This window comes from Syngnathus floridae, chromosome 12, assembly GCF_059516105.1.
Source record: "Syngnathus floridae isolate MCC-2025c chromosome 12, RoL_Sflo_1.0, whole genome shotgun sequence".
In the NCBI taxonomy this organism is placed as follows: Eukaryota; Metazoa; Chordata; class Actinopteri; order Syngnathiformes; family Syngnathidae; genus Syngnathus; species Syngnathus floridae.
The window spans coordinates 12,456,583-12,473,471 of NC_142424.1; the positions used below are offsets into that span (position 1 = coordinate 12,456,583).

General features: G+C 39.3%; 2 protein-coding genes across 5 annotated transcripts in view; one reads left to right on the plus strand and one right to left on the minus strand.

Annotated features, from left to right (window-relative positions):
• The first annotated feature begins 1,826 nt into the window (after nucleotides 1-1,826).
• On the plus strand, nucleotides 1,827-14,830 carry LOC148390083 (uncharacterized). Of its 4 annotated transcripts, XM_088392727.1 has the most exons (6): nucleotides 1,827-1,977; nucleotides 6,204-6,407; nucleotides 12,395-12,464; nucleotides 13,389-13,566; nucleotides 13,943-14,108; nucleotides 14,484-14,830. In XM_088392727.1, the coding sequence occupies exons 3-5, from the start codon at nucleotides 12,458-12,460 to the stop codon at nucleotides 14,100-14,102; spliced, it is 345 nt and encodes a 114-aa protein (XP_088248853.1). In that variant the 5' UTR covers nucleotides 1,827-1,977; nucleotides 6,204-6,407; nucleotides 12,395-12,457; the 3' UTR covers nucleotides 14,103-14,108; nucleotides 14,484-14,830. The 4 variants fall into 4 exon arrangements, with proteins under 4 accessions (XP_088248853.1, XP_088248851.1, XP_088248852.1 ...); XM_088392725.1 differs by lacking the exon at nucleotides 12,395-12,464; XM_088392726.1 differs by lacking the exons at nucleotides 1,827-1,977; nucleotides 12,395-12,464 and adding an exon at nucleotides 5,945-6,066.
• Nucleotides 10,826-16,889, minus strand: part of lmnb1 (lamin B1) — a 91,570-nt gene continuing 85,506 nt past the window's right edge. The window contains exon 12 of the transcript XR_015861904.1: nucleotides 10,826-15,660. The gene's annotated coding sequence lies outside the window, so the exon portion shown is untranslated. The remainder of the gene's footprint in view (nucleotides 15,661-16,889) is intronic.

Consider the following 16,889-nt stretch of genomic DNA (forward strand, 5'->3'; position numbering starts at 1 on the left):
TCTTGGCGGCTAGAGAGTGCCGAGTTGACCACTGCGCATGAAGAAATGACCATCTGCAGCGTTTGGTTTAGGTTTTAGGTGCATTTTTAAATTTATTGCTTAAATCGCATTTTCTCGACGAGCTGAGCACGTTTTCTGAATTGTGCCCCTCCCGTCACTCTGGTTAGGTTGGCATAGTAAAAAGTGCTCTTGGCGGCTTTAGAGTGCCGAGTTGACCACTGCACATGAAGAAATAACCACCTGGAACGTTTGGTTTGGGTTTTATAAGTATTTATAAACTTATTGCTTAAATCGCATTTTCTCGACGAGCTGAGCACGTTTTCTGAATTGTGTCCCTCCCGTCACTCTGGTTGGGTTGGCATAGTAAAAAGTGCTCTTGGCGGCTAGACAGTGCCGAGTTGACCACTGCGCATGAAGAAATAACCACCTGCAACGTTTGGTTTAAGTTTTGGGTGCATTTTTAATTGTATTGCTTAAATAGCATTTTCTCGACGAGCTGAGCACGTTTTCTGAATTGTGCTCCTCCTGTCACTCTGGTTAGGTTGGCATAGTAAAAAGTACTCTTGGGGGCTTTAGAGGGCCGAGTTGACCACTGCGCATGAAGAAATGACCATCTGCAGCGTTTGGTTTAGGTTTTAGGTGCATTTTTAATTGTATTGCTTAAATCGCATTTTCTCGACGAGCTGAGCACGTTTTCGAATTGTGCCCCTCCTGTCACTCTGGTTGGGTTGGCATAGTAAAAAGTGCTCTTGGTGGCTATAGAGTGCCGAGTTGACCACTGCGCATGAAGAAATGACCATCTGCAGCGTTTGGTTTAGGTTTTAGGTGCATTTTTAATTTTGTTGCTTAAATCGCATTTTCTCGACGAGCTGAGCACGTTTTCTGAATTGTGCCCCTCCCGTCACTGTGGTTAGTTTGGCAGAGTAAAACGTTCTCTAGGGGGCTTTAGAGTGCCGAGTTGACGATTGCGCATGAAGAAATGACCATCTGCCGCGTTTGGTTTAGGTTTTAGGCGCATTTTTATTTGTATTGTTTCAATCGCTTTTTCTCGACGAACTGAGCACGTTTTCTGAATTATGCCCCTTCCGTCACTCTAGTTCGGTTGGCATCGTAAAAAGTACTCTTGGCGGCTTTCGAGTGCCGAGTTGACCGCGGCACATGAAGAAATGACCATCTGCACTTTTGGTTCAGGTTTTAGGCTTCTTTTATTTTTTTATTTTATAGCTTAAATTGCATTTTCTCGACGAACTGAGTACATTTTCTGACTAGTGCCCCTCCCGTAGCTCCGATTAGGTTTGCATTGTAAAAAGTGCTCTTGGGGGCTTTAGAGTGCCAAGTTGACCACGGCACATGAAGAAATGACTACCTGCAAGGTTTGGTTTAGGTTTTTTGCGCTTTTTTAATTTTATTGCTTAACTCGCATTTTATCGCCGAGCTGAGCACGTTTTCTAAATTGTGCCCCTCACCTGCGTGAAGCTGGCCCCCCCACCCACGAAAAAATTTAAGGAAAATAGTCAGATTCGTTTGTGCTTCGTTTGTCCCGGTTTGTGCAGCAAAAATCATCGTTTGTGCTGCTATGGTTTTTTAGTTATGAACGATTAATTTACAGGTATCCAGAAGTCACCCAGCCCTACTTTACCCCCAAATGGACCCAAAGAGGTACCGTTCGTTTGTGCTTCGTTTGTGCTGGCTTGTGCAGCAAAAAGTTTCGTTTCTGCTGCCTCCGTTTCGGAGATATTACACATTTTTTTTATAGCAATGACGTCACGTAGCCCCGCCCCCCTATTTACTTCAAAATAGACCCAAATAAGTGCCGTTCGTTTGGGCTTCGTTTGTGCTGGTTTGTGCTGCAAAAAGTTTCGTTTGTGCTGCTACGGTTTTGCAGATATTACACATTTAATTTATAGCAATGACGTCACCGTATTTCGTCGCAAATTTCAAGCTTCTGGAATGCTCCTGATGTAGGACGAATACAAGGTAAATATGTTCTTCGTCTTTTTTTTCTTCTTTTTATCTTGCAGAAAACTTTCACTGCGGGAAATGGCTTTTGGTACGAGGATATTTCCGTACTTATGTTTTTATTGTGCTTATTGATTAATTCCCTTGTTATCATTACGCCTATATAATCATTAGTTTCAATTAAATCTGACATGTAAAAGGTTCACTGCAACCTAAATACCTGGTGAGTCTGTTTGTTCCAAAACATTAATTAATGCAACAATTAAATTAATTAATTAAAACATGTATGTGAAGTTGATGACAGCCAGAAAAAGAAACTTGAAAACGTGAAAAAATAACTTTCTTTGTTAAAGGGAACATCATTGACATTTTTTTACAACAATTCAAACAATGTATCACTACAATGTGTAGAACACAGCATGCGGGAAGATTTTAGTATTTACTGATGCTGCTTTCACTCCACTTCCCAGGTCATTATAGATCTCCCAGGCGTACACTGTTAAAAATGGCTGTGAAATCTATAGTTACTTACTGTATTAAACACAGTAACCGTACTGTGTATGATTATTACAGTAGAACGCTGTAATTGTTACAGTTACACCTCGTAAACATGACAAAATCACAGTAGGATAAGTATTACAGTGAGAAACACAGTACTCGAAGCATTACTGTAAATAAATCACAATAGCCAGTATAGTACTGTAAACAGAAAAGTAAACTACTGTAATTTTATTGTCAATGTCCACTGTTAAAATTGGCTGTGAAATCTATAGTTACTTACTGTATTAAACACAGTAACCGTACTGTGTATGATTATTACAGTTGAATGCTGTAATTTTTACAGTTAAACCTCGTAAACATGACAAAATCACAGTAGGATAAGTAGTGTAGTGAAAAACACAGTAGTCGAAGCATTACTGTAAAAAAATCACAATAGCCTGTATAGTGCTGTAATTGGAAAAGTAAACTACTGTAATTTTATTGTCAATGTCGTTGATGAATGAACATTGAAAGTTGATATTTAAATTTATATTCATATTAAAATTATTTGTCTAATATGTATATACATATATGTATACAGATATATATTATATATAATATATCTCATAATAAAATCAATGATTATCATATCATTTCATATAATCATTATGACTTTTAACTCAATGACTCACCATGGCATTTGTTTATTATCAACATTAAGTTCTTTTCTCTTTTCTTTTTCACTGGCGGACATGTACGGAAGAGAAAAAAAAGTCAGAATCCTGTCACCCCTTTTGTTTTTTTTCTTAACTGACCCTAATCATCTTCCGTAGACATGGGCTGATATGGGCTGACCTGAATTTATCTAATGAGGATCAAGAGATTTCAGCAGTCTTGCTTCGGTTTGTCAATCACGTCAAACTAAACGGGACAAATCACGATCACAACAAGAGTATTTTACCGCCTGTTTTTTTTCTCCACCTTCTGCCTCGTGTGGGTTTTCGTCGGCACACCAAGCACACTCCGCGACATCCAGACACTCGATAAGTAAGCCTACCAGCACTTTCACTATAAGTAATAAAATAAAATAGTAATACATCAAAATGAATTACTCATGCAAGTACTGTAATTTCACCACAGCTTCAATCCCTGCATTTGTTCGTCATTTGAGGATTCACAGACATTTAGCTAACTTCAGATTTCCATGTGGGGTAGCAGAATGCTTTGCCACTTGTCACACACGTGGCGCCCTTCAAGCTCACATGTACCGCTGTCACAAGAAGACAGCTAAACCAGCACTTGAAAGGCAAATTGATGGAGTTGACTTGGCTTGCACTGTTGAAGGTTGTAGCTTTATGTCAGCAAATTTTTCAACCTTATGTGAACATCTTCATTGGCATATCAAAGATGGCAAAAAAGTGTCATGCCCCTTTACTAACTGTTCAAGGTATTTTCATGTCCGCTCATCCTTTTCTTCACACTTGAGCCGGAAGCACAAAAAGACCTCTAGTTCTCCATGTAGTGGCCATACTTCTACCAGTGCTACTAACATTACTAGTGCCTGCATGAATACGCCATCAGACTGTGAACTTGGTCAAACTTTTGAGACAATTGTTGATGATGACACACATGATGAAGTGGACACACATGATTTTATGAACAATCTGGCCATGTTTTATCTCCGAATGCAGGCTAAAATGCTGCTACCAGCCAGTACAATTCAGACCATAATAGAGGAAATACAAGAGGTCCACAACACTGGTTTGACTTATCTTTTGTCCAGGATGCATGAAGAATTAACAAAGCTGAATGTGTCTGAAAGTGATATTAAGAGGCTCCTTGATGATAAGAGATAAGATATCTCAAAAGATAACCTTCTGAAAATGTGCAATGAAGGAGTGTTTAGAACAGATCAACTTCGTAAAACCTTCTTTAAGAGCAGATTTAAGTATGTTGAGCCAGCAAAGACTTACTTAGGCATTGATGCTAAAGGCAAAGAGAGGTTCTATCAGTATGTGCCCATCAAGGATACAATCAAATCACTCATCAGTCAAAGCTCTGTTAAAGAGCAAGCTAAAGCTAACACAGGAACTACTCCTGATGTTCTTGAAGACGTGAGAGATGGTAGAAACGTTAAAGATAATGTACTTTTTCAAGAATCACCATCTTCATTGTCGATCATCTTGTATCAGGATTCGTTTGAAGTTGTGAACCCGCTGGGCTCAGGCAGAAAAAAACACAAAATATTGGCTATGTACTTGACACTTGCAGAGATTGCGCCACACAACCGGTCTTCCATTGATCCAATGCAACTTGTTATGTTGTGCAGAGAGGAGGATTTCAAATTTTTCGGACAAGAAAAAGTATTCTCCACTTTAGTCAGTGACTTAAAACAAATCGAGGAAAGTGGAATTGATTATGGTGATGGGGAGAAGATAAAAGGCTCTGTGATTGCCATTACTGGAGATAATCTGGGGTCACACAGTATTGGTGGGTTTACTGAAAACTTCAGTAAAAGCACACATTTTTGCCGGTACTGTGTCATAGATAGAGAATCTTTCCACACAGATCCCACCAAATCTGGTCCTAATAGAACCATTGAGAGTTACAAAAAGAGTGTGGCACAGGTAGCCTCAAACCAGGAAATGACCAATGGAATAAAGTTTGACTCAGTTTTCAATCAGTTGAAATATTATCATGTTTGCCAGCCAGGACTCCCTCCATGTCTGGGTCATGACCTGTTCGAAGGTGTTGTTTCATTTGATCTTGCAATGTACATTAAACACTTGGTGAATGTGGGAAAACACTTCACCTATGGTCAACTGAATCAGACTATATCTCAGTTCACATACCTAGGCAGTGATTCAAATAACAAACCATGTGAGGTAAAATCTGATGGAGAGAAGTTGGGAGGGCATGCTGCTCAAAACTGGGGCCTCTTACGTCTCCTTCCTATTCTGGTTGGAGACAGAATCAAAAATCCACTTGATGATGAGGTGTGGCAGTTATGCTTAAAGCTCAGAGAAATTGTGGATTTGATTTGTGCACCCAAGATCCATACCAACCAAGTGGTATATCTTAAGATTCTCATTGAGGAATACATCCATCTTAGAACTGCCACATTCCCAGAAAATACACTAAAGGCCAAGCACCACTGTCTTGTCCATTACCCAGAACTCATTCTTCGGTTTGGTCCCCTCATTAGGTTGTGGACATTGCGCTTTGAAAGCAAGCACTCGTATTTCAAGCAATGTGCAAGAAAACTGCATAACTTTAAAAATCTCTGCAGTACCGTAGCAGAAAGACACCAGTTGCTACAAGCATATTTACATACTGGTAGCTTATTTCCACCAACTCTGCAAATGGGCCAACCAAGTAGATTTGATGACCAACTGTACCAGATAGGCATTCAGAGAGCTGTCAGTCTTAAGGGTCTCTGCCCGGAACACACAATTGAAACACCCTCTGTCACTTTCAAAGGCACTCTGTACAAAAGAGGCTTAACTGTTGTAGTGGACCAAAATGACACAGGGTGTCTATTTGGGAAAATACTGTTGATACTGATAAATGAGTCAAACATATATTTTGTTGTCGAGCATTATCAATCTGTACCAGTTGTGGATCTTGGTGTGTATTGCTTACAAAGCAACTCTGAAGCACAGTATCAGTGTTTGACTGTGGACACGCTTGCAGATTATTACCCTCTTTCTGTATATAAACGATTTGGTCTTAATCTTGTTGCTCTGCATCATTCTGTGTTTCAGAAGAATGAGTAATGGACTCCATTAAGAAGGCAATACAGACGGCACTACCACAGCTAGATGAAGTGAAACTTGAAACTTTGGTCAATGAGTTGGTGACCAAAGTAGGTGTTGAAGTACCAGATGATCTGCAGTTCATTCAAGAAGATGACATGAAACATCTGCTCACACCCATTCAGTGCAGAAAGATTCTTCATTCCTTGAAAGGTGAGATTACATTGCTTCAATTAACATTAGTTTAGTTTAGTAATCCTTATTTCAAAGATGTAAACAAATAAATAAACAGAAAAAAACATCACTGAATTATGATTTCATAATGTCAAAGCATATTAAAGTCAAAGTCAAAGTCAGCTTTATTGTCAATTTCTCCACATACCAAAGACACACAAAGAAACCGAAATTTCATTCCCCCCTATCCCACGGTGACAAGACATGGCCCACAATAGACAATCAAGTAAAACAAGTAAACAACAGCGTGCTGAATAAATAATGAATAAATAACACAACAAATAAATAAATAAATAAGAGGAGCAAAAAGGAGCAATTGAGCATACAGCAGACAGTTTTCCTGCAATTTTGTTTGTTTTTTGCTCATTAATTTGTGACTTTAATGTCAGAGAATTTAAATCTCTTCCAGGTAGTGATTGATGGATTATTCAATAATCAAAATAAGTACCGTAATTTTTGGACTATAAATCGCTCCGGAGTATAAGTCACACCAGCCATAAAATGCCCCAAAAAGTGAAAAAAAAAAAACATATATGAGTAGCTCCGAAGTATAAGTCTCATTTTGGGGGGCAATTTATTCGACAAAATCCCACACCAAGAACAGTCATGAACGAGCAACAACAGGCTAACCGATAGCAACAACAGGCTAAACGACGTATGCTAACGTGACAAACACAAACGAAGAGCTGAGAACGGGCCTGACGTAACATACATATACACAATATACATACAAGTAAACAACACAAAAAAAAAACAAGAAGGCACAAACAATGAATAAATAAGAGTGTTGAATAAATGATAAATAAACAAATAACATAAGAAATATAAGAGGAGCAAAAATGGAGCAAGTGTGCATACAGCAGACAGTGGACTTGGATATGGCGCTTTAAAGTGTTAATTGCTTTATTTGATTTTTTTCTCAATTTTTTATGTTTTGAAAATGTTCAAGATAAAGATATAAAAGCATGTGAAGTGATCAACTATACTAAAAATAACATGGGAAGTGGACAACTATACTTGTAAGTGATGTGTTAATGATCAAGTAAAAATTTGTAGAAAAAAACCTATATACCCGTATTTTCCGGACTATAAGTCGCTCCGGAGTATAAGTCGCACCAGCCATAAAATGCCCCAAAAAGTGAAAAAACCAGATATAAGTCGCTCCGGAGTATAAGTCGCCCCCCCACCCAAACTATGAGAAAAACCACGACTTATAGTCCGGAAATTACGGTACTTGCAGACTTGTATATGTTAATATGGGGTTATATACAAAATTTGAAGGATATTATTTTGTGGTATTAAACTGGTCACAATCATTTGTGCGCTTTCACTCGTGTGTAATGCAAGTCCCGCCGACCCCCAGCTAAGCCCTTCATCGCCTGAGCCACGGCCAGTTGGCTCTTCCAGCACATGCCCCATATCACCCACCAGTCCCATCTCTGCATGGGTGGACAGTTTTGAGGTGCCATGGAACAAAGTGAGGCCGACTCTTAGAAGAGCAGTAGATGCTGGTGAGAGGCCAGCTGTGGAGGACCGCCGACACTTGATAAGAGTCACCGTTGATGCAATGAGAGAGCATTCATTGAACCCTACTCGCAGAGAGTGTGTGGTAGTGGCAAAAGCTATAACTCAAAAATATCCAAATAGTTTTTTAGACAAAAATGAAGAGGGGGAGCTAATTGGATGTGGGTATTTCAGTGTTTTAAATCAGCTCAAGACCAGAGTAGAATATTTAAATCGTGGCAACACTCTTCCCCGTCTGAGGAAGCCCAAACGCACCCAGAGAGATGATAAGGATGGTGATGATGACCAGCCAACAGTAGCTACATGCTTAAGAGTCGACAGTTATGGGTGTGTTCGTTGGCAGCCAGAGAACTATCCAGATGGGGAAACATCAGCATCATTAGAAGAAAAGAAGCTTGAGATGTTGGATATATTCAGCCAAGAGGGACTCAAGGGCAGTGAGAGAGGAAGAGTCGAAGACCTAATGGCAATCACTTATGCCAAACAGCGGGAATGTATCAACGCAAACCCTCCCCCAAATATTCTGAATGTGGGTAAAGAGTGGCCATTTCTCTTTTCACATAAGTTCTTATTATCACATTTCACCACTCTCACCAATGTTGACATATACACAAGACTGAATGAAGACTTGGAGAAAAAAGGTAAAAGACTTCTGGATTTCTTCAGAAGTCAGATTACAAGGTCGGGGAAGGAAGTAAGAGCTGTCCTGAAGGAAGCTCGAAAGGAGGACCAAGAAGGAACTGATGGCCTATCAGCGATGCTTGTGATGTTGGCACACTTCAAAGAGCAAGAAGATTCACTTAATTCGCCTTAATTACGAAAACATTTTACCCCCCCAACTTTATTGCAGTTTGGTGAGCCTTCAATGGCATCTTGTACTTGGGTTCAAGTACTAAATCCTGTCTTCCTAGGCGTTTGTAGTTTAAGTTTGTTAATCGTTTGATACAGTGGGTTTCAGGCCAGGTATATTGTTAGAAGGCACATTTACGTTATTGTTGATTAAGCACTTTTTCCTTTTCATTCATTTATATACCTCACCTGACACTATAACCCACATCTATCCCACAATGGTTCCATCTGAATAATTTTGTAGAGCATGTTGAGTGTAGTTTCTTCTCCACTGTGTACACAATATTTGAATTAAGAGAAAACTGATATCGCCTGGCACTTTGTTATTTTCTATTTTCAAGGGATGTAAATGTGCACAAACCATCAGAAAAACAAAAAATATGGCACATTGCTTCCTTGTCAACAAATTTAAAAAATAATTTCTTTTTTCCTAGAGATAATATGCCATCTCGTTTGTTTCAAGTAACTTTCCCCTTGTCAAACGCACCTCTTGCATTAAGGTGCCCCGGGCTTCCCGGTAACGGGTTTGCTTTAGCCGGGTTCGGGGATTCGTCCGTAATCTAACCACCCGAGTTAAATTAACTCCACCGGAATCAATCTAATTTCTGTACGACGCCAATCCCTCTCAAGTCACCCGAAGCTCGAGCCGAGTAACTCAATTCGAGGCAAGACTTCGAAATGACCGCATCGTATTGATGGCTCCCCGCTAGTGTTTGAAGTTCTTATTTTGTTACGGATATTTTTTTAGATGTCTTTGTTAAGACCTCAGGGATTCGTTTGTATAGCGCACCCAAGCACTAGTTTTGCCGAAGTAAATGTTGATATGGGTCCGTTCCACTTGGTCGCTCATGCAACGAGCCGACCAACTTTTTTATTCGAAAGAGAATCGAATTAATAAAAGTGTGACAATAATAGCATTTAAGAAGAAAATTAATGCCCTTTATATGATTAATTCCAACTTCTTATACGTAGATCTAGCACTTAACCGTCGGAGTTCTTCACCCCACTTAATTGCTTTAAAAAGAATAACAACTTTCTTAAACCGGATAAAAATGTCGTGCTCTGTCTAGATTTGCCCAATAATTAATTTGGAAGGCAAGTCTATTTTTTGATCGTGTCCCATTTAACTTTTGACGCGGCCCGACAAATTTAGGAACTGGGCCGCGCCCGACGGACAATCGAAATACTTTTATCCTCCACCAACTCCAATGATTTATTTTAACCGTCGTCGTTATGTTATTTAGAAGAAGAAAATTTTCAACCGAATTCACTTTTAACGAAATCCACTCTTCCGTTAAATATTTACGAAAGTTATTTAATTCTCTAACTTGCTCGGAGTTACTTTTTACGCGGCCCGTCAAAAAGGGGAAGCGGGCCTGAGCCTTTCAAATAGTTAAATAACTTTCCGTTCTACACAAAACCAATAATCCGATTTAAACAGTTTCGTTTTTTTTTTGTTTTTTTTTTATTCAGACGAAACAAACTTTCGAACGGATCGAAATTCACTCGTGGCTCAAATAACTACGGAAGTTATTCAAGTCTCTAACTTGTTCGGAGTTACTTTTTACGCGGCCCGTCAAAAAAGGGGAAGCGGGCCTGAGCCTTTCAAATAGTTAAATAACTTTCCGTTCTACACAAAACCAATAATCCGATTTAAACAGTTTCGTTTTTTTATTCAGACGAAACAACTTTCGAACGGATCGAAATTCACTCGTGGCTCAAATAACTACGGAAGTTATTCAAGTCTCTAACTTGTTCGGAGTTACTTTTTACGCGGCCCGTCAAAAAGGGGAAGCGGGCCTGAGCCTTTCAAATAATTAAATAACTTTCCGTTCTACACAAAACCAATAATCCGATTTAAACACTTCCGTTAATTTATTTTATTTAAATCGGCCCCAAACCATCGGTTGCATGTTCAGTACAAATCCGCGCACAACAAAGTAAGTAATATACAAAACACATTTATTGAAGAACCATGGAATAGAATTACAAATCTCAATTACTCCAGAAACCGAACAACTTCACTCACTGATACCCGTGTTAATAAAATCATTCAATCCCAGAACAATTCGATTGCAAAACACAGTTCATGAAAGAGGGAAGAGGTAAATACCAGCTCCGTGCTATTTTTGGTGGAAGCAAAGTCGAGTGATCAATTCGATCTTACTTCCAAAATCCAAATTAGAGAAACAGGCTGGCCCCGAGGGTGCCGGCGGCGCGATGACTATTCCCCCCTCTCGCTAAAATACATAAAAATGGTAATCCCTCACCTATTTCTCCTGTAAAGTTGTCCAGTCCAATTTTTGGGAGTAAATCCAAGTTAATTTCAGTCCAGCGATCCTGCGTCTCACACAAAGATCTTCGGGACTTTGGAAAAAATCTTGAAACTCCTCCGGGCTTCTTCACGTATGAGCGCTCTTTTGGGGGAAAAAGCCCTGAAGCTGCCCCTGCAGGACTTTTTATAGACTTCTCTGTCCCCCCCTCCCCTTTCTTTGTTCCTATACCTTCCCTATAGGGTAAGACTGCCCAGTTTTCCCACGCCTATAGAATGAACTGGTCAGTTTTCCCACGCCTACTATAGGGTAGGAGTGCCCAGTTTTCTTCCCACGCTTGGACATCTGTGGCCTTCAACAGCTGTTTCCGCCCTGACCACACAGTACTTTCCACCAAATGCACAGCTAGCCCCTGGTAAAACCTTTCACTTCCCCTTTTCTTCTCTTCCTGTTCCATGAAAATAACTTTTTAAAGTTACGCTTCAATTAACTCTGAAATAAAAATCCAAACCCTTGACCTACTTCTCTAAACAATTTATGTCACGCCACTATTCTCATAGTGACGGGTCTCTTGATCGAATTGACAAATAATATTGCTTAAAGCGGTTACAGAATACATTTTTAGCCAGGCAAAGAAATCAAAAAATAAAAATCACATTTGTGCTTCTCCAAACAATTTATGTCACGCCACTATTCTCATAGTGACGGGTTTCTTGATCGAATTGACAAATAATATTGCTTAAAGCGGTTACAGAATACATTTTTAGCCAAGCAAAGAAATCAAAAAATAAAAATCACATTTGTGCTTCTCCAAACAATTTATGTCACGCCACTATTCTCATAGTGACGGGTCTCTTGATCGAATTGACAAATAATATTGCTTAAAGCGGTTACAGAATACATTTTTAGCCAAGCAAAGAAATCAAAAAATAAAAATCACATTTGTGTTTCTCCAAACAATTTATGTCACGCCACTATTCTCATAGTGACGGGTCTCCTGATCGAATTGACAAATAATATTGCTTAAAGCGGTTACAGAATACATTTTTAGCCAAGCAAAGAATTCAAAAAATAAAAACCCCATTTGTGCTTCCATGCGTGACTCACACTCTGACACCGTGTTCCTCTTTTATTGTTGTTTTTTAACTTGTTTAGCTTATTCTGGCCCCTCTTTTGGTCTCACGTTTTGGTCTGCCGCCATCTTTTGGACAAATTTAGAATTTCAGCTCTGCCAATTTATTCCTGTGAACAATCCATATTCTACCATTTGCACCATCTCTACCCCCCATGTTACATGACACCCTTTACTGGCATTCATAGGTGACAACCACTCCAGCAGATGCAGAGGCCCAGCTGTCTCTCCCCATCACTCCAAGAATCATCATGCTTGGTAAATTTCACATTGTACACAATGTTAATGAATCCTTTGAACATAGAGGCCACAAGCAAAGAAAGTCTAGTTCGGAAACAGTAGTGAATGCAGCTCGTCTCGCTTCATTCACTGTTTCTTCACTGGTCAGGATTTTCAGCTTGTAATACAAGGCTCACACAGACTTCAAGACCTGAACACACACACATAAACTGATACTCTCACGCTTGCGCTCAGACCACATAATGAACATTGCATTTGACATTGTCCTGCCCCGCTTGAAAAAAAAAAAAACAACTTGCGGAAACACTAAACACACACAAAAAAAGCTATGTTGAGTGCGAAAACTCAAGTTCATGCATTTTACTTCATACCTATATACTCCTACATATGTTCATTAATTTTCCAGAGTTTATTCATGTTCTGTTTATGAACATTTTTCTCTGTAAATACTTCTCTGACTCTTGTGATCAAAAACGCTTATCTAAAGCTAAATATGAGGCTTTTATGTAAATAGTTTTCTAATAAACAATACATATAGAAACTTCTGATCAATTTGTATACATTTCTGGCAAAAAAGACAACTTGTGGGGCAGGATCAGTCTATTTCTGGGTTGAACCACACCCACTTCCGGGTTAAGCCCCATTCAGAGTACGGATATTGATAATTTAGTTGATTGAACAGATACAGATAATGGTGTACTCACTCATCCCTAGTAGCCAACTCGTTTGTCATTGCTGCTATTTCAGATTGGTTGCTATACATGTCACTTTTTGTTCATCTTTCACCAACTCAGTTACTATATCTGCTCCTTTTATCTGTTTTATGTACTGCTTGGAAGATATGTATGCTCCCTGCCCTGTTTTTACAGTCATTCACCTGAAGCAGATCATTTATAAAATGGATTGCTGTGAAATATGATTTTTGTGATGTCTGACTTTAAGGAGAGACAATCCTGACTGCGAAAAAGTGGATGCTGTCGATCGAAGGGAGGGTCATCATCCCACCTGCTGCTCACCTGGCTGACTTCACCACTGCCTTGGCCACTCTCTTCGCCTGTTACTATGTTTTCAACCTGGAGTATCAGGTGGAAGCCTGCACAACACTGGAGTTTATTCAGAGGTATTAACTGATGAAATTATATACCTAACTTTATTCTCACTGGCATTTTCTATATCTCTCTGATAATTGCAACACAGCGTTTGAATTCTTGCTGGCTGCCATTGTGTTCACAACTAACTACTTGTATCATAACTGAAATTATGTAACTACCTAGAGTAACAAGTCTTATTCAGGCAGTATTATCACCCCTTAATAGTAAAATGAATGTAATGCAAGGATAAAATACTGCAATATTGTATTTATTCAATTAAAACAATTTATTTTTATCGATTATTTTAATTAATCCCCCCCGCAATCACAGTTGTGATTTGCTAACTGATTACTCGTTGACATGTACATAATGTCTCAACCTCTAACTCCTATACTCATTTCATAGGTTTTTGGTCAGAATTAATCCTGACTCCACCAAGTGCAGTGCCAAGGAGCAGATGAGCCGGAAGACTGGGAGAGTGGTGAAGAGGAAGACGTCATACATGAACCCCCATGTGATCTCCTTCATCAGGGGCTTCATGGATTTCAATTGGCTAACTGACTAGATATAGGTGAGGTTCAGATAATAACTTTTGCATAGAAAGTTCAAGATGGTTTATTGAAAGAAGTCATCTCAAATAGTTATGTTAACTCATGTGGTTGTTTTTTCCCCCATTAATTCTTAATGGCACATTCAACATTTCACATTTACGTCGTACCAGTTTGAAATTGTTTTTTCTCTCCGATTTATCTTGCGACATATTCCAATCGATATTTAACCGTCTCACCAGTAATCGTTACATCCCTACTAATAATATAACTCCAACCTTGCTAATTGCATGAGTGTTCCTGCAGCCAGTGACACACTTCCTATCAGGAACAACTATCTTAACATGACACCGACATCACCATCATAATTCTTAATGTGTTTTCTTCTTTAATTTCAGGGCTCCTGTTTTGTCCAAGCCCAAGAAAGTTTTGTCTGAAAGGTTTGGTAATGTGCTTTATGTTCCTGTTCACCAAAAAATACATGATCCCGTTAACAAATTTTTTGTCTGTAGTTAATTGAATTATTTTAGAATATGGGTCATTCTATTAATGATTAATATTGAATCACTGATTCAGCATTTAAATTGTACAGTGAGAAACTTAATTTACTATGATTACCTAATGTTCATAGTACTGCATTGCCATATACAATGCTGTTGTATGTATTGTATGTTACATTGTATGTTGTATGTGGTAATGACCACTTCATGTTTGTACATTAAATAAAGCAGTAATGTAAACGCAACTGAAATCGCATTATTTCATTGATATTCATTATGCAGTTAAACAACTAATACTGTAAATGCAACTGACATCACAGTATTTAACTGTTATGTAGCATACAGTTAAACTACCTAATACTGTATATACAACCAAGACCACAGTATTTGACTGTTTTTTGTTTTACAGTAAATACTCCAATACTGTAAAGTTCATCTACTGTTATATGTATTTACAGTAAGTTACTGGTTAATTGCTGCCAGTTAATAACTGTAAAGCGTTTTTACAATAACTTACTGGTTAATTGCTGCCAGTTAATCACTGTAAAATGTTTTTACAATAAGTTGCTGGTTAATTGCTGCCAGTTAATTGCTGTAAAATGTTTTTACAATAAGTTGCTGGTCAATTGCTGCCAGTTAATTGCTGTAAAATGTTTTTACAATAAGTTGCTGGTCAATTGCTGCCAGTTAATTACTGTAAAGTTTACAGGAATTTTTTTACAGTGTATGCAGTCCTCCTGCAGTATGCCACATAATAGCCAAGAGAATCCTGGGTCAGACCTGGTTCAAAGACAATGACAGCTCTTAAAGTAAATGTCTTCTCTTTTAGCTCCAGACTGGAGGGAAATTCAAGCAAGTCAACTTCCTTGCACCTGCTACCAAGGTCAGTGTCAATCCACACAAACTCTCCCAGATTGTAGCTGTGAGTAACATTACCTGAACACAGAGCCTTGCCTGTACTGTCGTCCTGTGTTTCGAATGAAGACGGACACTGGGAAGGGTTTTCTATTGGCCTGAGGCAGAGAGAGTCAGGAAGACTGACAGCAGCAGTCTGAAGATAAGCCATGCCACAGGTCTGCAGGACAGCAATGTTTACACAAACAAATGAAACATGCCTTGTTACTTGTTGGCTTAAACTGCAGTACTGTGAGGAGCATTGTTTTATCAAATGAACACTTGGGATATTCCTCATTGCGCTCTAAATTAGAGTGGTGATGTGGCATTGTGCATCAATTTGGAGAGCACCAGAGGTCAGGAGGACAGGTTTGAATATTTCCCCCAGCAGTTCTGCCCTCTGTGAGTATACCTGTTGGTTCACACCCTGTGTTGTGATGGTTTTCACCACGTGGAGGAATTGGTTCCCATGTTCATAGTTCAGAACAATCTTTTCAAATGAAAAACTTTCACAAAAAGAACAGCATAAGCATTGCAAGACAGAATCAAATGCACAGGTATTAAGCACAAACACTTTTGATGTGCGAAGTTTAACAGGCTGTTGATGGCTCCCGTTTTTCAACAATGGTATCTTGACTTTTTTCCAGCCCACTCGTGTATCAATATGCAGCCATTCAGGACAAGGAGAAAGATATAAGTGATCTTTCTTTTTTTCGGTGGGACCGCTAAACCTCTCCAGTTTTCAACTGCACTGTCAGTAGATGCATCTGGCTCCGCTTCAGGATGAGATTTTTTTTCCCTTTTGTTTACTACTTCAGTTTGAGAAGTACTGCAGATGTTGTCAGGCTCTTTGACAGTCGTGGCATCACACTCATCCTTTTCACTTTTTTGTTTTGCAAAGCAAATCCGCATGTTTCCTTCAATGAAGGAAAGATGACGAGCAACAAACCGGTCCACACGAATGGGTAGGCTTTCATGCTTGAAAAGGCCTTTTTTTATGTTTTTGAACTCTGCTTCAACAGCTGCGGAACTTGCAGTGATGCTGGTGCTTTTGAAGAGAGGGACCATTATTGCTGTCCAGAGTGGCAAGTAACTTCCAAGTCTTGTTATTTGGGGAATAATCTCAGGGAGGAAGTGGATGTTGTCTCTATCCCCATAGCCATGGCAAGTGACCTGCTCTCCTCACATATTTCTGTCACCCACTGTCGGACATTAGTCTGGATGTGTTGGTTTAATGTATCACCTGGTTCTTGTCCCTCATCTTCCTCATCTGAAATGGGGACAAATTCCCCCACGATTTGCGCTCTCAAGTATTTCTTGCAGTTTTCTGATGGGATAGGGGCTCCAGAACTGTCATTACCCTCGGTCTCACTCAGTGCCACCGTGATAGCACGGAGAAGTTACTTTGCA